The sequence below is a fragment of the Eschscholzia californica genome, unplaced genomic scaffold, assembly GCF_041429995.1.
Source record: "Eschscholzia californica isolate CP2 unplaced genomic scaffold, dmEscCali1.0.p SCAF_1, whole genome shotgun sequence".
NCBI lineage: Eukaryota > Viridiplantae > Streptophyta > Magnoliopsida > Ranunculales > Papaveraceae > Eschscholzia > Eschscholzia californica.
The window spans coordinates 83,459,022-83,476,537 of record NW_028238198.1 but is presented as its reverse complement, the minus strand read 5'-3'; the positions used below and the strand labels follow the sequence as shown (position 1 = coordinate 83,476,537).

The 17,516-nt window shown below is 35.6% G+C and overlaps 5 protein-coding genes and 1 long non-coding RNA gene across 9 annotated transcripts; 2 read left to right on the top strand and 4 right to left on the bottom strand.

Moving 5' to 3' along the window:
* Window positions 1–76: 76 nt before the first annotated feature.
* WDR5B (Transducin/WD40 repeat-like superfamily protein) lies at window positions 77–2,457 on the bottom strand. Its single transcript, XM_086656690.1, has 2 exons — window positions 1,344–2,457; window positions 77–473 (listed from the first exon to the last, which is right to left on the bottom strand). Exons 1-2 carry the CDS (start codon window positions 2,016–2,018, stop codon window positions 183–185), a joined length of 966 nt encoding a protein of 321 aa, XP_086512816.1. The 5' UTR covers window positions 2,019–2,457; the 3' UTR covers window positions 77–182.
* On the top strand, window positions 2,238–4,300 carry LOC147570118 (uncharacterized protein C24B11.05-like). 2 transcript variants are annotated; one of them, XM_086656692.1, is made up of 9 exons: window positions 2,238–2,363; window positions 2,447–2,512; window positions 2,601–2,698; window positions 2,785–2,822; window positions 2,909–2,996; window positions 3,094–3,309; window positions 3,391–3,456; window positions 3,982–4,117; window positions 4,157–4,300. In XM_086656692.1, the coding sequence occupies exons 1-8, from the start codon at window positions 2,300–2,302 to the stop codon at window positions 4,081–4,083; spliced, it is 738 nt and encodes a 245-aa protein (XP_086512818.1). In that variant the 5' UTR covers window positions 2,238–2,299; the 3' UTR covers window positions 4,084–4,117; window positions 4,157–4,300. The 2 variants fall into 2 exon arrangements, with proteins under 2 accessions (XP_086512818.1, XP_086512817.1); XM_086656691.1 differs by having other exon boundaries at window positions 3,982–4,300.
* Window positions 4,301–4,390: 90 nt separating this feature from the next.
* LOC147570117 (photosystem I reaction center subunit II, chloroplastic-like) lies at window positions 4,391–5,210 on the bottom strand. The gene has a single exon (XM_086656694.1). The coding sequence runs from the start codon at window positions 5,135–5,137 to the stop codon at window positions 4,505–4,507; it is 633 nt and encodes a 210-aa protein (XP_086512820.1). The 5' UTR covers window positions 5,138–5,210; the 3' UTR covers window positions 4,391–4,504.
* A 1,809-nt stretch (window positions 5,211–7,019) lies between these two features.
* Window positions 7,020–9,645, bottom strand: LOC147570116 (splicing factor Prp18 family protein). Its single transcript, XM_086656689.1, has 2 exons — window positions 8,668–9,645; window positions 7,020–7,575 (listed from the first exon to the last, which is right to left on the bottom strand). Exons 1-2 carry the CDS (start codon window positions 9,526–9,528, stop codon window positions 7,156–7,158), a joined length of 1,281 nt encoding a protein of 426 aa, XP_086512815.1. The 5' UTR covers window positions 9,529–9,645; the 3' UTR covers window positions 7,020–7,155.
* A 1,751-nt stretch (window positions 9,646–11,396) lies between these two features.
* LOC147570114 (blue copper protein-like) lies at window positions 11,397–16,789 on the top strand. 3 transcript variants are annotated; one of them, XM_086656688.1, is made up of 5 exons: window positions 11,397–11,624; window positions 11,950–12,034; window positions 14,130–14,309; window positions 15,488–15,859; window positions 16,145–16,789. In XM_086656688.1, the coding sequence occupies exons 3-5, from the start codon at window positions 14,132–14,134 to the stop codon at window positions 16,600–16,602; spliced, it is 1,008 nt and encodes a 335-aa protein (XP_086512814.1). In that variant the 5' UTR covers window positions 11,397–11,624; window positions 11,950–12,034; window positions 14,130–14,131; the 3' UTR covers window positions 16,603–16,789. The 3 variants fall into 3 exon arrangements, with proteins under 3 accessions (XP_086512814.1, XP_086512812.1, XP_086512813.1); XM_086656686.1 differs by having other exon boundaries at window positions 11,426–11,624; window positions 14,118–14,309; XM_086656687.1 differs by lacking the exon at window positions 11,397–11,624 and having other exon boundaries at window positions 11,871–12,034; window positions 14,118–14,309.
* Window positions 14,031–16,588, bottom strand: LOC147570115 (uncharacterized). The gene is made up of 2 exons (XR_015231392.1): window positions 16,505–16,588; window positions 14,031–16,441 (listed from the first exon to the last, which is right to left on the bottom strand). It is a non-coding gene; the product is annotated as an uncharacterized LOC147570115 (long non-coding RNA).
* Window positions 16,790–17,516: the final 727 nt, after the last annotated feature.

Below are 17,516 nucleotides of genomic sequence, written 5' to 3'. Positions count from 1 at the left end.
AATGCAGTTTTTCTATTCCTTTCATAATTATCATATCTCCCATGAACATAAGGGAAGTGATAAGAAATGAAAATGAATACTGTCAAGTATATTTATTGATTTGAAAACAGTTCAATATTTTTTACATGAATCTATTGAGGTCAAAATTCTGAAGAACTTCCTTCCATGAAATTGAGCATTCTTCATCCATCTTGAACCCAGATCCTCACTGTTCTATCTCGATCAAGTCCTGCAGAGGCAATTTTGTTCTCGGTTGGGTGACATGTTACAGAGACAACAGCATCAGTGTGACCTTCCAGTTTCTGAACCATATTTTTCGATTGAAGATCCCAGATGTAGACACAGTTATCCTCTGATCCACTCACGATGTACTTCCCATTTGTCACGGAAAACGTCGATGTTATACAGTATACTCTGTTCCTATGACCTGTGTAGATCTTCAAAAACTTCCCTGTTGAGAAGTTGCATAGCTTCTGTTATGTTATAATACAAGAAGATAATTAGAATATTCCCTTCTCTTTTTCAAGCAAAGCTTGTAAAATTAGTATCAGTAACAAATTAGGTATGCGGATGAAGCCTTGAATAAAAACACAAGTAGAAGTCCAAATGCGTAAGTTCACAAAACCTAACCCTAAATTGCAATTAGTTAAATTGCAATATCAGAATGCAATTAGTTAAACACTAGAATCGCATAAGTACACCTATCAGGCAATCAAGTCTTGGAAGACAGAAGTAGTTCAATAAACTCCGGCAAAATGGGAAAGAGAGTTATTTATTCCTTCTTCAAGCTTTTTGGTTCCTTTTGTAATTTTATTTATGATTGTTAATTACATTTTCTCTCAGTAAAGTTATGTTCCAAATTTAGATGTGAGATATATACATTTTCTAAATGCTAGTTTAGTCCTCTTCCCGGTACCAACTTCAATGGCGAATATATCACCTAGCAGGGACAAAGACAGACACCGAAAACCATGTAAAATCGATATCAACTGAACAAGCTAGATAAAATACGGTTCCACAATCAACACGAAACCATCAGAGGGACTCTGGTTCGTTGATATCTAACAGTCCGCCCGGTATCCTTTTGGTGATGAACTATCTGAATTCTACAAACTCTTGGTGTAAATATGATCAAACTAAACTCAGTCTGTGTTTTTCCAAATGTTCATAGTTGATTATCCAAACTGAGTTACCTCACCAATTAGTTCATTCTAGAAGACACCCATTACCCATACTAGATTTCTTAAAAAGATTAAGCAAAAACTATGAACAGTGAACCCAGTATCATATGAGCTATGAACAGCGAGAAATTGAAAGTTGATTGATCCAATTAAAGAACTTACCAGAGTATCATCAAGGGTAGCAACAATTATGAACTTCCCATTTGGAGAAAACTTAGCAAAAGAAACAGCAGGTCGTTTATCATCAATAAGAGTCTTTAAACAAGCACCAGTTGAAGCATCCCAAATTTTACAAGATCCATCATGACTACCAGAAACAATTATTGATCCATCTCTAATAAAATGAACTGAAGTAATTGGATCTGAATGCCCACGAATTACATGAACACATTTACCAGTTTTAACATCCCAAACCCTAACAGTTTCATCAAATGAACCAGAAACTATTAAATTCGATTGAGGATTGAAATTAACACAGAAGACAAAACCTGAATGACCTCGAAGGGTTTTCACTGATTCACCTGAATGAGCATCCCAAATTCGAAGAGTTCGATCATCAGAAGCTGAGCAGATATAGTGAGAATCAGAAGACCATGCGAGATCTGAAACACCTTCTGAATGGCCGATTAAGTGAAAAATTATTGCTAGGGTTTGGGAAGAATAAACGAATAGGGTTTTGTCGAGGGAGGAAGAAGCAAGGAGGTTTCCGTCGTTGGAGAATTTTACACAAGAGACTGATTCAGTGTGAGCTGTTAGGGTTTTTACCAGTTTGTATGGTCGGTACGGCGGCGTTGGTGGTGGTTGGCTTCCTCCTCCTCCTCCCCCGCCGCTTGCCATAACGGAGCACCGTAAATTTCCCTCTTTTTGTCTTTCAATTTCTATCTTTGATGGATATAGTCTGAAGAAATACCTTTTGATATCTCCGACTGCGGGGAATTTAAACCGGAACCGTTGACCTTAAACCCAAGGTGGGTTTCACTTTCAAGATTACATTTTAAGGGCGCCAACGGAATTAAATTACTAATTAAACTAATTACTCTTACTAACTAAATTTTGTTAATTAATCTCATTTGGGGGGTCAAACTCAAACATAACACTCTCACTAATCTAACCCTCCGATGGAGGATCTCTGCCAAAACTCTGTTCAGAACACCAATTCTCCGATCGACTGCCTCCTCTTTGGTACTCTCTCTCTCTCTAAAACTCTCTCTCTCTCTCTAAAATTCTCTCTTTATTTAATTTCAATTTGAATGTGTTGATGATAGACCTCAATGATACCTTGTACTCTTACCATAAGGGAATCCTAGAAGCCTTAGAACGAAACATAGAAGGTAACACCAGTACTCTCCCCCTTCCCGATCATATCAATTTGTTTCCAATTTTAGTCTCTGATCAATTCTTCATCTTCACTTCAAATAGAGTTCCTTGTACAAAAATGTGGATATACAGAAGATAAATCTTCAACTATCAGACTCCAACTCTACAGAACTTATGGAACTACTCTTGCTGGTCTTCAAGTAACCCTAGTTTCTTCATCTTCATTTTTGAGAATACCCTAAACAGAGAATCTTTTTATACCTTTTTTCGTCTTCTCTAATTTCAGGCGTTAGGATTTGATATCGATACCGATGAGTATCACAAGTAAGCTTCAAAGTTTTTTTTTTCAATTTTGAAAGAAAAATTTGAGGATTCAAAAATTGAAGAATTGACTTCACCTGTTCTTTCAGTTTCATTCATGGAAGATTGCCGTTTGAACTAATTGAACCAGACCCTCAATTACAAAACCTTCTTCGAACCATCAAACAGAGAAAAATCGTAACTTTGATCAATTTTATTTTTTTTTGTCTTAAACCCCTAATTTTTGAACACAATTCCCTTGAAACCCTAACTGATTCTCTGACAAAACTTGCAGGTTTTCACAAATTCTCGTCGTAATCATGCGATTAAGATTATTGAAAGACTTGGGTTAGAAGATTGCTTTGATGAAATTATCTGTTTCGAGACATTGAATCAAAATCTTCTACTACTCCACCAGAAGTATGATGATTCTTCTGTTATGAGGAAGCCGTCAATTGAAGCCATGAAGATAGCTATTAATTTTGTAAAAGTTGATGACCCTCATCGTGTAGTAAGCTTCTTTCCTGTTTCTCTCTCATTCCTTGCACCAACTTATATGAAACAATTTGACCTAATTTTCTTTCTCTACCAGCTATTTCTAGATGATGATGAACTAAACATTGCTGCTGGTAAAGTTATGGGATTTCAAACCGTACTGGTAAATTCTTAACTGGATTTTTGATACCCATTTTGATCCACAAGTGATATTTTATGTAAGATTGATTTATATTGATCGGCACATAGTAGTCATGAATTACATGAAGAAATAGCTATTATGATGCAAATTAGCCATGTCGACTGCCATTGATATTGTCCGATTTGGTATACTTCGGCCTTACGGTTTTAAAAAGCTTTTAGAGAAGGGTGCTCAACTCAACCTATAAGAGGAGCACCGCAACACCGCGTTCTGTCTCACTGTCGATGTAGGATTGTTTTACAACAATAGAACTCTTAATTCGAACTTTTGTTATGTTTTACTAGTCAGCTATTTTGTCAAGTCAGACAGACACATCAGTCAGACACAAAACAATCAGTTAGAGAATCGACCTTGCGGGACGATTAAGATAAGAATAAATAGAAAAAGACCACCTAAGTTTTGTCAATCACTCAAAAAAACTTGCAGTGTAAACAATCAGTGGAAAATACAGTTGTTGAACTTTAACATTGTATGTGCGATTGGAAGGTTGGAAAGCAATTGAGAACAAAGGAAGCTAATTATGTGGTGGAGAAAGTAGGTCAGATCAAAGAAATGGTTCCTGGTATATGTTATAAGGAATTGGGCTGACAAAATTTTTGATGAACTGAAGTTTCATGATACAGTAAACAACTCGTTATTCCTTTAACTCATTACGAATTAGTTTCGAGTTGGATTTTTCACAAAAGTTTGTAAGATAAGATTCAAGTTGAATTACATGTTTTGGTGACTATTGTGATCAATCTTCTGATAGAGTTGCTGAAAATTGTTCTAACCCTCTTATTAATATGTTTTTCGAGACGACTCTCTATCTTTCAAAGTCCTTTTTGAAAAATTTTGCGTATGAAGTACGGAAACATTACCAAAGACCATCTAATGGTGGATAAAGTAATTAAAATTATACAGTAATCCATGTTTAGATTTAGCTTATAAAACAAATTAAGTACAACAAACAATAGTAATTGCTAGAAATCACATAATAAACATTTAAAAACATTACTTGTTATGTTGTTCATACATCATAAACTTGTTTACCAGTGAACTTAACCTCGATCGGGCTGGCGTTCTTCCCGATTGAGCGGAAGTTTTGATTGACTCCTTGACGACCGGGGTTAACCTTCTCTGGGTAAACTCCATCTTTAGGATGAAGATATTGAACTTCACCATTAGGGAAAACCCTGTAAAATTGGTACTTAATCTTGTATTTAGATCTTAATCTAGTACCAAGTGCTAAACACTGTTCTTTCCTAGCTAACTTTAGCAAATTAGGACCTTGTCTCATTATAGCTGCACCTCCTGTTGGCATTTCAAATACTTGTTCTTTTGGAGAATCCCAAGTTATGACATAAAACTCTTCAACTTGAGCTTTTCTTAACAACCCACCTGTGCTACCTCCGAAGATCGGCGATGGAGTGTTTGGGTCCAATTCAGGTGGGGTAAAGCCTGCCGGAGCTTCTTCTTTGGGTGGAGCATCGGTTGTTTTCCCTTCGGCAGCTGAAGCCTTAATGGTGCTTCTTGATGGTGTGAATTTGAATGGCTTTGATGTAGTGAAGGAAATAGTTGAGGATTGTTTCCATGGTAGGTTGTTTGACTTTGAGGTGGAAAGAGTTGGGGTGAAGAGAGTTGCTTGGGATGCCATTGCCATTGGTCAAGAAGAGTTTTAGATGGCAGAGATGAAGTGGTTGTGGAAGAATGACTGAGAGAAAGTATGTAAGAAGAGAGTTTTCTTAAGAAATTTAGATGAGTGGTGGAGAGATTGGATCAAGATGGTGGATAAGGTAATGGAGATTTTGAACCAATGAGGGGTTTTGATTTTGATTGGTATCTCACCCACAACTTAGATTTTTCTTGAGTCAAATTGTCCAGCATAGAATATTGGTAGGTTGTGTCTTTTTTTTTTTGTTGAACTATAGGTTGTGTCATTTAGTGAGATAGCATGATTTATTTTGTGGGTGCATATAAAGATCATGTTGGTTATTTTTGAGTTTGGGAAAAGAAATTAACAATAGTTCTTCCTAAACCCAACAACTGGTAGTACAGTTGATAGTGCATCTACTGCGCAATACAGAAGTTCTAGGTTCGATCCTATTGAATGTCAAAATTATTGAACTTGAGTATAAATAAGTAGTTTAGTTAGGATTCTAGCCAACAGTTCCATTTAGCAGTTGTCGTGCTTATCACATCATTCATGTATCGATGCCTTCGTAGTCAATAACAAAAAACACATAGTTCCTAGAAAAGAGGAGCAGATGGTTGTAACAGTGTGATCAGAATCATCCGGTACCTCTTCCTTTTCTTTCTTTTCCGAGGAGCTGGTTTCTCAACGTTATGTAACAAATAATAATATGAAGAAAAATCCGACACAATATCAAGTTGATAATATAAATTCACATCTCACCAAAATATAATTACAAAAATAGATCCTTTCCCAGTAGGATCAGAACACATACTGAAATCAAGATTAAATATTGGACCAAAACAACTAAAACTTTTTTTTTTTTGTATTAAAAAACAACTAAAACTTACTGTCTAGTTAGTTAGGACATAAAGTGAAAATTTAGACATAAAAGACCGGAACAAACGCTATTACCAAGAATTTAAAAACTAATGATCGGCAAAAAATTATACAGGTCTTTGTAGATTTATCTTGGTAATTTTCTTCATAGTTTCCTCCGGATCACGTTGTCTAGTTCTTGCTTCAAATAAATTCCAGAATTTAATGGAACTACACTTCTTAGACAAATTACTGCTTCAAAATGGGTTGAGGTTGCCCTTAGCTTATGAACCAGACTTTTTTCTGCTTTGCATCACCCATACCTCACCATTTTTGAAGCTTTTTTTTGCTTTGCATCACCCATACCTCACCATTTTTGAAGCGCTTAATCGGCTTCGTTCTAAATATTGATGGAACAAATAGTTAAGAATTTAGTCTAAGACTCGCTCACCCCATACGCCTTCATCGCCCATACTTCAGTATGAACCTTCAAAGAGTATCAAGTATACAATGACAGTTCTTCATAAAAAAAAAAATAAACAACGACAGTCACCTAAAACACCTCCACTACCATATCAAAACAAATGGACCTGTTGTTTTCCAATGGAGAGATCCATTAATGACACCCTGGTTCTACAAGAATGAGTTTGTAAAGAATATTATCCATGAATATCCACGAATTAGAGCCTAAAGAGTAAAGCGTGACATAACTAAAATCATCTTCCACCTGTCTTACAATCACCAAAATCTTGTAGTCATCTAGCTGGGGCTATCCCAACCGAAACCTAAACCAGACCATCTCCCAATAGTATCAAAATCTTTTGATTTCTCCTTCTCATTTTCATTGAAATTTGGAGTCCCAGGTATTGATTTCAATTTAGTAGACAGGTTCCGAAAGTATTATTACCATAAAAGGAAACTAAACCATCACATGAGCGAAAGTTTTGGAGGTATAATCTTAACCTTTGGAGATGTAATTTATGCCCTCAGAGATAAGTTTAGAAAGTGTAATCTTAGTCATCCGCGAAGTCCATAGTCAACATTCTTGTTTAATAACCAAAACTGAATATTCATGTTTAATAAGGTCAGTTACAAACAGGTCTTGAAGTGCATAGTCAACATTCAGTCAACTTAAACTGCAATTCACAGCAGAGGACATAAAGAAGTAACTAATTGTCTTTAATTGCAGGCATTAGTCGCCGAATTTCTTCGGCCGCTTGTTGGTTCCCGGCAGTAACAACTCTTTCCTCGGTCAAAAGTGACTGTAAATCACTTCCATTAGCCAAACTGTTAAACTCGACAGCCTTTGATGGCATAGTTGGGTATCGACGTTGGCAGAATGTCATTAATCTCTTAACAGATTGCAAGTACTTACGAGTTGTTTCGTCATTCATGATATGAGCAACACTGTTGGTGTAAATCTTTTCTCGAGCTGAACGTTCGTGAATACCAACCATAGTAACACCAATTGGCCATGGTGCATTTCCGATTGCCATCTTGATATACTTGTCCATTGCCGCTAAGTAATCTCTTTTCATACAACATTCTACCACAACTAACAATGATTGGCGAATGTCATCAGGAAGAACCTATATCAAAAATAAAAAAAAATTATTATTATTGTTTAAAGTAAATGCATATAAGAGATACTAAAGGATACTTGTTTGGCATTAAAAGAAGCGCTAATCTGAAGTTTGAAACAGACAGGAAAAGGCTAAACAAGGGCGAATGGTGCTATGTATACAAGAAAAGTGATGTATTAATTTAGTTTCGATTCAAGGAGAATATCTACAATTTAAATATTTCAACCAGCACAAAGGAAAGCTAGCCGAGTAGTTTAAACTTCAAAGCCACTTGACAAACTCATTGATACCGAAGTTTAGGTTCTCTCATCTCTCCCACCAACCTCTCTCCATAACAGTTAATGTTAGGTTGGACCTTTAGTCTTGTTGTCCAGAGGGCTGTCTTAATAACCCTGACTCACCTCGGATGTTGTTAAGTGATTTCAATTACGAGGGTTAATCCATTTTACTTTTAAGAAATAGCTAACAATTCAAAGATTCTACGCCTCCCACAAGTCGGACAATTACTTCAAATGTATCTCACATTCCAACACCACGCGAGAAGCAGACTAGTTCTGTTAGCTAACCAAAAGTGACTCAGAATAATAAACTTTACTACTCAAAAGAGAACCAACATCTAACAACTCAAATTGGTTTTGAATTTCAATTCTCCAAACCTTCACAACGGTTCCACTCTCTCTAGTTAGAATGAACATCTTGTTCACCATGATCATGACATGAAGTCCATTAATTGAAACAATACAATAAAGCTCATAATGCATTCCTATAGTCACTCAATATTTACAAACGCCGAAAGTTTATTGAGGTTTAGAGCTCTAGGTGGCGACAGTCATGGTGGATTCTTCTATTAGTATATCGTTTCTAGAACCTACAACATTTCAATCTTAAATAGAATTAAGCATATAAATAGCAATGAACCATAAAACCATATGAATTGTGGGTGATAAATAGTATCAGTATGGGCAAAAAAATATGCAACTTACTAACTAAATTGGCACTAGAACTAGGCAATCTATAATAACCAATTGACACTGGAACTAGGGCAAACTGTAATATCTGATAATCAATTTCTTTAAGAATCAAATTTAAAGGTCTTACCTTTTTCCTGCAGAATTTGAAGAGAGGATTCAAATACCGAGCACATTGCTTAAACGTCGCAACCATCGATTTCCCTTTAGCAGTCCTCTTCTCCAACTCTTGCATATCATCAAGTTCTTGTTTCCACTCAATCAAAAGCCTCTTAAAGAAAACTAGAATCCTATCTTCATCACACAAATCATCGAAATTCGATTTCAATCTTTTCAAATCTTTATCAGCATCAACACCAGAAGATCCTCCATCACCACTATATTCATCTTCTCTAGATCCACCACCACCTCCATCTCCATCTTCAATCCCCCCTTCCCCATTACTCTTCCTTTTCCTATCACCCAAAAGCCCAGTCTTTTGCCGTTTTTTCAACTCAGAAATATCTCTCAGGAAATCATTTGTTTGCCCTTCTGTCATATCACTATCAACCTCAAAAACTCCAGCTTTGATTGTATACTTGAGTCGTTCAAGACGAGCTTCATCGTCTTCACCGAAAAGAGTAATGGGTTGTTTAAGAAATCGAAGACGACGGATAACTTCTTGTTTGGGTAGGACTAGATCGTCGATTTTTTGTTCTTCGGTTAGGGTTTCAGGGGTTTTGGAAGAGGATGAGATATGGTCGGATTTAGAGTTAGGGTTTTGGACGGTAGATGTAGAATTGGTGGTTGAAGGATTGTTTCCTGTGGAGGAGGAGTTGTGATTAATATTGTTTAGGGTTTTGGATTTGGCTTCAAGTTCTCGTTTTTCTTCTTCACGAAGCTTTTGGATCTTCTTTTGTTCGATTTCAGATCGTTTGAATACTTTTCTACCTCCTGTTTCCTCTGATAATGCCTGTCTCTTCTTCTTCAATTCTTCTCTCAGGAGATCCATTTACCCTTTCTCTCTCTCTCTCTCTCTACTTTCTCTTTCTTCTTTCAGCAGAAGCAGGGAGAAGGGGAAAGAAGAGAGGAATGATCGATTTGAAGAGTCTAGAGCTAGACCTAACCCGTTTATATGTTTCCTACAACTACAAGTAATAAGCCCAGACGGCCAGACCTAATCAGGGAATGGACATAATTTTGTGTTAATTCATGATGTTTATGACAAGGGAACGCATGACTCACAAGACAAAGACGAGATGAGTTTATCCATTGGTATAGACAGATAACGTGTTGTAAAAATTTTACCATAGCTTATTCCATTTCAAAGAAGTTTGTGCATGTTAAAGTAAGGAATCACTCGACCCAACAAGAATATAAGTGTGAAGATCCGGACTCTGAGTGAAAAGTATGTTGCGTTGTATTGTTAGACAAACACACTTTTATGCTTAAGACTGGTGTTTTAAGACACACTTGTAAAGATATTAGAGATTTAAAAAAAAATCCTATGACAAATATTAGGTGGGAGACAGATAAGGTTCTAGAAGATCTGAGAGAAAACATTGGTCATAAACCCAAAGACATTATGTAATGATCTCATATTGGACAAGTTGGTTGGCTAGGGGCAAATGCCTTGATTGATTAAAAGTAATTATGAGGAATCTTACTAGGTGACGCCAAAATGTTGTATGCAGATACTTATATCAAATCCTGGTAGTGTAAACACTTGTACTAGAGATGACAGAACTGAACAATTCAAAGCTATGTGTGTTGCTTTTAAAAGCAAGTTTAGATGGATTTGTAATGGGTTGTAGGCTTATTCTAGGTTTAGATGGTTGCTTTTTGAAGGGCAAGTATCAAAATATTTGTCTTAGCATAGTGCCACTTGATGCCAACAATGTGTTGTTTCTTGTTGCTATTTAGATATGCAAAAATGTATGTAAGGAGACATGGACTACATTTCTTAGACCAATAGTTGGCCATCAAACACTACGCCTAAAATCCCTAACAATTATTACCATTTGACAAAACGGTTTGGTAGAGTCAATATATGATGCGTTTGGTTAGGTGAATCATTTCATATATTTTGTTTCAGACGAATTTCAAGAAATATCACCCTCGATATCAAACCTTGAGACAATCAATTTGGTAGGCTGAAAAAATTTAAACATGAGTGAGTTTAAGTCATATATGGAAGAGTTATAGAAGACAAAAAAGGAAGCAAAGCAATGGACTGAAGAGAAGACGTACGGTGGTTAACTACCGTCAATAGTCAACTGGATCAAGTGTTATCTGTAACCCAGACCCAATAACGGACAAACTCTTGACCCAGACGTTAATGCCGGTACTTTACCTTGACCCAGACGCTAATATCCCAAATTTGTTTTGCTACACTGCCGGCTAGCACGTGTAAAGGGAGTGCCTTTAACAAAAGATGTGTACCTTTTAGAACTTCTAAGAGAAACAAAGGTGCCTATAACTGGAAAGCCCGGTTGGTAAATGCCAGCCCAGCCTAAAACTCCCTTGTCACTGTACTTACCAATCCCACACACATTAAACTTGTCTTGGTCGAATGACCTGTAAGTAACTCGCAAGGCCTAGTTAGTAACTTAAAGCCCATAGGTAACTAGAGTTCCCCCACTAATGGATAATTTCTAAACCGAGTTAGTAACTTACAAGCCCAGAAGGAAGTAAAATTTCCACAAGAGACACTTTATAATACACTTATATGGGCTTGCTAGCTATTAACTAGGCCTATAAATTATCCATTACTCGAGAAGATGAAATTTTTATGTACACTTACTGTTTCTACCGACCTAATAGGCCCAGTTAATAACTAGCAAACCCATTTTTGAATTTTCAATTATGAGTCATGTATTGTGAGCTTTCTCTTTGTACTACGCTTCTCTTTAAGTTCCTAAACATTGTACTACACATTTGTATTACAGAGTACATTTTCAACTTCACCTCTATATCTCATTTTCTCTATCATATATGTTGTATATGGGGATCATTAGAAAAATGGTTCCTTGTATACAGCATCGATGTCCAACCGTTCAACTATGGTCGCAAATCCGTCAAAGCTGCCGTTACATCATTTCGATCTTAGTAAGTAATTCTCTAACAGATTTATTTTGTATAACTATATAGTTATATGGTCAAAACTCCCACTAATTCAATGAGTTTTGGAGTATGGATATATTGAGCACAAAATTACATTTTAATCAGTTAACATTATGTAACCGATACCAAATAACAGAATATCAAACAAATAGAAAGCACAAAAATACATTTCCGATATCAAACCAACTAGATTACCGGCTTTAAGTAGTAGAATTACTTATGCTTTCTTTTGTATAATTGGTTTGAATAATTCTAATTTGGCAATGGGATCTAACTCTTTATATCATCTCTTTAAATCTATTTATTATAGGAAGTGAATGGAGGAAGTCAATTTTGGAAGATCTGTCTTATTAGTCAACTTTAGGGCACAGGGTTTGATTTTACAACACCATGAGGTATGAATATAATACTAATATCTCAACTACCACCTTGTTTTCTTCCCCAAATTTAACTTCAAAGACAAATTTAAAGGAGAGGGCCTAGACGTGCTGACTTGAAAAGTAAATTTATACTAATGAAAGTCTAATTTTGTTGATTTCATAATGCATTTATTATATATTTGGCTTTTGGTGTATTTTGATCATTCTAATGAAACACTAATTTGGAAGGAAGGGAACCAATACAATTACTTATTCTTTTTTACAGTTCTGTCTAAAAATATAGATGACATAATCTGTTAAATGGGAATTTGAATCCGAAATTTTGTTTTAAGAATTGTATATTAGGACACCTTGTTAAAGTGTACAAAACACGAACAAAATTTGAGTACCCATGGAAAAAAGAGATTAAAATTAAATTGATAACAAAATCATTTTAATTAAGGGTAGAAGATTATTGGGCGAGACAACCCTTAAACTAGGGGTCAAGTGCAAAGGGTGAGAAACCCTTGTTTAGTGGAAGGAATTTGGAGTTTATTACCAAATATTATACAAACCCCATATCTTTAGGTTAATCAACAATATAAAAGTAATTTCTATAAACCCTAGGTTTATTAACAACTTTTTTTTTGTTGAAATAGGTTTATTAACAACTTTAAAGTAAATTTATGTACTTTAGGTCTTTCTTGTTTATTTGAGGTCAAACATATAGGCTTTCACATTTAAGTCATCATATCATCTTTAAAGTTCTCCTAAATTTGAATTTGAAGTCCATATCTCTACCTACCCAACAAATTTCCACAAAGAAATACCCTTTAATGAAAAGGAACCTTCAATAAAGACTAAAGACTATGAGACTAGCTACTAGGATCTAATCTTTCAACAAAAAAAAAAAACTACTAGGATCTAATAACAAGGAGAACAAAAATATAGGAAATATTGATAACCTCATCATGACATTTCTACACCTCACTTAAACCATAAGAGATACCTACCCACAATTTCATCTCAAATTTCTACACCTCACTCATCATGACATATCTACACCTCACTCACAATTTCATCTCAAATTTGTTTTGTCTTTGTTTTTCTAAACTAATCTTAATGTGAACATAGGTTACTTGTTTCTAGGTCATTCGTTTTTTTTTATTTCTAATTGGACAATTTAAAAGAAGTCATTTCCAAAATTTTAACATACTTTTTATGTACCTCAAAATGAGACACTGACTATATTTAAGATCCTACTTAGTTGGATCATAAAAGGCATGGAGTAGCTTGTGTCAAACAAATAAAACCCATAAATAGACACACACACGCACACATTGAAAACAACACTATTAAGATTTTCATCGTAAAGAATTCTTGCATTATATCTACTCGTATTGGAAGAGCCTACAACAATAACGTTATTTCTACTTATTTGCGTCTATGTATAATGTCACGAATAAAATTACAATCCACTTCAATGTGCTCGGTGCCTTCATGGAAGACAAAGTCGGCAACAATGCAAATGACAACGAAATTGTCATAGGACATCTCCATGGGAATATGAACGCCCAACTTAATCAGTTTTACCCTACGGGTATTATAAGATTTGGTTTTGAACCGTAGAAATTACATTCTTGACTACAGATTGTGTTAGATCAAATTATGGATGTGAACGTGTATTTATCATGAGATTGATTGAAAACATTAATTACTTAAAAGATTAGAGGAAGTACCCGAGAGAGTATAAACTATAAATCTATAATACACAATTGGAAAGAGAATGTGGACTTCCCATAGCTTCAATAATGTATTGGTTGAAACTGTGAACCACATAGAACGTGTTGGTCACTTCTTTTCTAGATGTATTCTTTATAATTTTATTGGGCTGTGTCTGCCTCTGGAACACTATCCCACTCTCATATAATTTACAGACTTGACTCATAAAGGGATTAGAAAAATATACCCAAATTTCAACCAAAAAAAAAAAAAGGAATAAATAACCCACCATCCCACCTCCTACCACTATACTTCTCAAACTTAAACTCTCTCTCTCTCTCTCTCTCTCTCTCTCTCTCTCTCTCTCTCTCTCTAACTTTCTTTGTCATTGTTTGAGTGTGGGTGTCAGCCATGACTTGTATGAAGAGATCCATGGGATTGTGGGTAGTACTGGTTGCAGCAGCTCTGTTGCAGGTATCTATGGCTGCTGTGTACAAGGTGGGTGACTCTGCTGGATGGACTATTATGGGTAATATTGACTACAAAAAATGGGCTAATTCCAAAACTTTCAGAGTTGGTGATGTTATTGGTAAGTCTTTTTCTCATCTTAATTTGGTTATTTTGTTGATTAATTAAACTTATCTTGGATCTCCTTTACCATCATTCTCCTTCTTGTTCAGTTTTGGTTTTATCTTTTTGTCAGTTTACTAGTTTACAAAACATAACTAGTATTTTTGTTTTCAACAATGATGCACCTTCTAAATATTATTACAGACAAAACTTAGCTAATCCCAACCCAAGTCCCAATCCATTTATCACTTTAGCTTTCTTTTACAAGGCAATTCGATCTAAGACTCAAATTGAAATTTTTGAAGTGTTATTAGAATTTTTGAACAAAATTTTCGAAAAAAAAAACTTAGTATTTGAGATTTCTCTTCGATTTTGGTTTCTGTTCAATATTAAACATATAACTACCCGTTTAAGAAACGATGTCTACATGATTTTTAAGTTTTTTTTGTCTTGTTAGATAGGAAATGTCTTTCAAATGAACGAGTATCTTAGTAGTGTTATCTAGAAAAGATAATTTAAATTGAAAGTTTAACGCATAAAACAATTAAAGAAGTTACATTTTTTGCTCATTTTATTCTATAATTGAGAGGTGAAATCTTGTGTTAGGATATTGGGGGGAGGACTAGAAATGAGCAATGGTTATATCAAAGAATGAGAGATCACATGCATATTGTTGTTAAACCCAACTTTATATTTTGCACCTCACATTTCAAGCACTTCCCCCCTTTGACTTGTTATATATCTTTATACTTTATAGTAGTACTTTCCAATATAGAAGTAAATTGAGAGAGACACCTGTCATCTTTAAGTGGTAGGTCCATCAAATTATTTGTTCCATGACTCATAATGAATAGTGGTAGTCCATTAAATTAGTGCCCCTTTAAAAGTTCCTAATAATATATGAGTTCTTGTTTCATTCATAATTTGTCTACCCATATCAATAGTCGAAATTAGATTTGGAATGGGAGCACAAAATGACGATAATACGGTATAATATTGTTCGTTTTGTTTTCGTTAATCCTAAATTTCTTTTACCATCGATTTGTTACTTAGTCAATGCTAAAACTTATTATGAATAGTTTCCGAGTTCATGCTTTAGAAGTGCATAATATCTTCCATTTAATGACTAAGAAATCAAAACCACTAACTAAATACCTTTCTCTTTCGGGCTTCTTGTTGACATGTAATCACAAACAGTGTTTAGTTACAGTTCTCAATTTCACAATGTGGTGCAAGTGAAACAATCTGATTACGACTCCTGCAGCAGCACCGCTCCGATTAAGACCTATACCACAGGAAATGACTCCATCACAATAACAAGTTCTGGCAGTTTCTATTACCTCTGTGGAGTTCCTGGTCACTGTCAAGCTGGACAGAAAGTAGCTATTCAAGTCGTCCCGGAAGGATCCACAACCGCACCTGCAGCGTCACCTTCACTGTCACCAAAGTCGCCGCCCAAAAATGGTGCTGTGTACAAGGTGGGTGACTCTGCTGGATGGACTATTATGGGTAATATTGATTACAAAAAATGGGCTAATTCTAAAACTTTCAGAGTTGGTGATGTTATTGGTAAGTCTCTTCTCTCATCTTAATTTAGTTTGTTGATTAATTAAACTTATCTTGGCCCTCCTTTATCATGATTCTCCTTCTTGTTCTCGTTCGCTTGATTTTCTTTAGTCCTATATTTTTTGCTATCACTTTGTTACTTGGTCAATGGGAAAACTTATTATGAATAGTTTCCGTCTTCATACTTTGTAAGTGCATCATTTCCCCCATTTAATGACTAAGAACTCCAAACCACTAACTAATACCTTTCTCCTTTCGGGCTTCTTGTTGACATGTAATCGGAAACAGTGTTTAGTTACAGCTCTCAATTTCACAATGTGGTGCAAGTGAAGCAATCTGATTACGACTCCTGCAGCAGCACCGCTCCAATTAAGACCTATACCACAGGAAATGACTCCATCACACTAACAAGTTCTGGCAGCTTCTATTACCTCTGTGGAGTTCCTGGTCACTGTCAAGCTGGACAGAAAGTAGCTATTCAAGTCGCCCGGCTAGGATCCACAACCTCACCTGCAGCGTCACCTTCATTGTCACCGAAGTCGCCGCCCAAACATGGCGCTACTACCCCAAAGTCTTCACCTGCACCTGAAGCATCACCTTCATTGCCACTCCCACCAAGTGGTGCCACTCCACTGGTTGTACCTGCACCTGCAGCATCTCCCAAGAGCGCTGCTACTATCCCTTCCGTGGGCGTTCTTGGTAAACTTGTTTTCGTTTTCTCCATTTTTGCAGCTTTTGGTTTATAATTTTAGTATTTTGTAACGTATTTTTTTTAATTCTGAGAGGAGTTAGTTGGGTTTTCCAATTCATGAGTTTTAGAATTTCATAATGAGTTATTGAGCTTGGATCAGTAATAAATTAAAGGCTTTATATATGTATTAAGAACATTTTACTCTACTCCACTTTATATATACAGACTGAGTGTTTCTTTAATCTACTTTAATGTATTTCAATTTTTTATTTACTATATGATAATTATGTGGTTCATTATTAAGATTTGGTTTAATCTGAAAGCTACTACATATACTTATGTTTACTTCGTGTTTATTATAATCTATAGTGATAATCTAGAGAAGAGGCAATATATATAAACCAAACCAATCTCGCAATAAAACAAGTTATTGTTGTACAAAATCTTACATCAATGATGATACGGAACGCGGTGCTCCTCTTAAGAGGTGACACACCATTCTCTAATGAGGCCTTTTAAAATCGCGAGGACCAGTAGTGTCAAAGCTGACAGTATCACGAGTCGCCCAGAAGGCTAGTCCACATCATCCTATAACAGTTATTATGTAGTTCACCAGAAAAGAAAAGTGACTACGTAGTTCAATCGACAAGATCTACTCCAATGAGAATTTCTCAATTTTTATTTCAGACCCAAGACTAAATGCAGCCTCAAGGCCATACATCAAAGCAGCACTTATAAGACTTGTGCGAACCGGTCGGGTGGAACTCTGTGTCCGGGCAATGCAGAAACATCATATTTTGTTTCAGATAAACTCGTATCATATGGGAAGTATATTTTGAACACTAATAGGGATAAGGTAGTTCTTCTAACAACTTCATAACTTCATGCACGAAATTATGTTTAAAATCTTCTCACTGGCACAGTAGAGCTACTATATTCAAATATTAGTAGGACTTGAGTTTCTGAAAC

Coding starts and splice junctions, on each gene's coding strand:
- LOC147570114 (XM_086656688.1), top strand. CDS start 14,132: ATGACTTGTATGAAGAGATCCATGGGATTGTGGGTAGTACTGGTTGCA. Junction 14,310..15,487: donor CAGAGTTGGTGATGTTATTG/GTAAGTCTTTTT, acceptor AATCACAAACAG/TGTTTAGTTACAGTTCTCAA. Junction 15,860..16,144: donor CAGAGTTGGTGATGTTATTG/GTAAGTCTCTTC, acceptor AATCGGAAACAG/TGTTTAGTTACAGCTCTCAA.
- LOC147570118 (XM_086656692.1), top strand. CDS start 2,300: ATGGAGGATCTCTGCCAAAACTCTGTTCAGAACACCAATTCTCCGATC. Junction 2,823..2,908: donor GATACCGATGAGTATCACAA/GTAAGCTTCAAA, acceptor CTGTTCTTTCAG/TTTCATTCATGGAAGATTGC. Junction 3,457..3,981: donor TGGGATTTCAAACCGTACTG/GTAAATTCTTAA, acceptor TGCGATTGGAAG/GTTGGAAAGCAATTGAGAAC.
- WDR5B (XM_086656690.1), bottom strand. CDS start 2,018: ATGGCAAGCGGCGGGGGAGGAGGAGGAGGAAGCCAACCACCACCAACG. Junction 474..1,343: donor CTACCCTTGATGATACTCTG/GTAAGTTCTTTA, acceptor ATAACATAACAG/AAGCTATGCAACTTCTCAAC.
- LOC147570116 (XM_086656689.1), bottom strand. CDS start 9,528: ATGGATCTCCTGAGAGAAGAATTGAAGAAGAAGAGACAGGCATTATCA. Junction 7,576..8,667: donor TCAAATTCTGCAGGAAAAAG/GTAAGACCTTTA, acceptor TTTTTGATATAG/GTTCTTCCTGATGACATTCG.
- LOC147570117 (XM_086656694.1), bottom strand. CDS start 5,137: ATGGCAATGGCATCCCAAGCAACTCTCTTCACCCCAACTCTTTCCACC.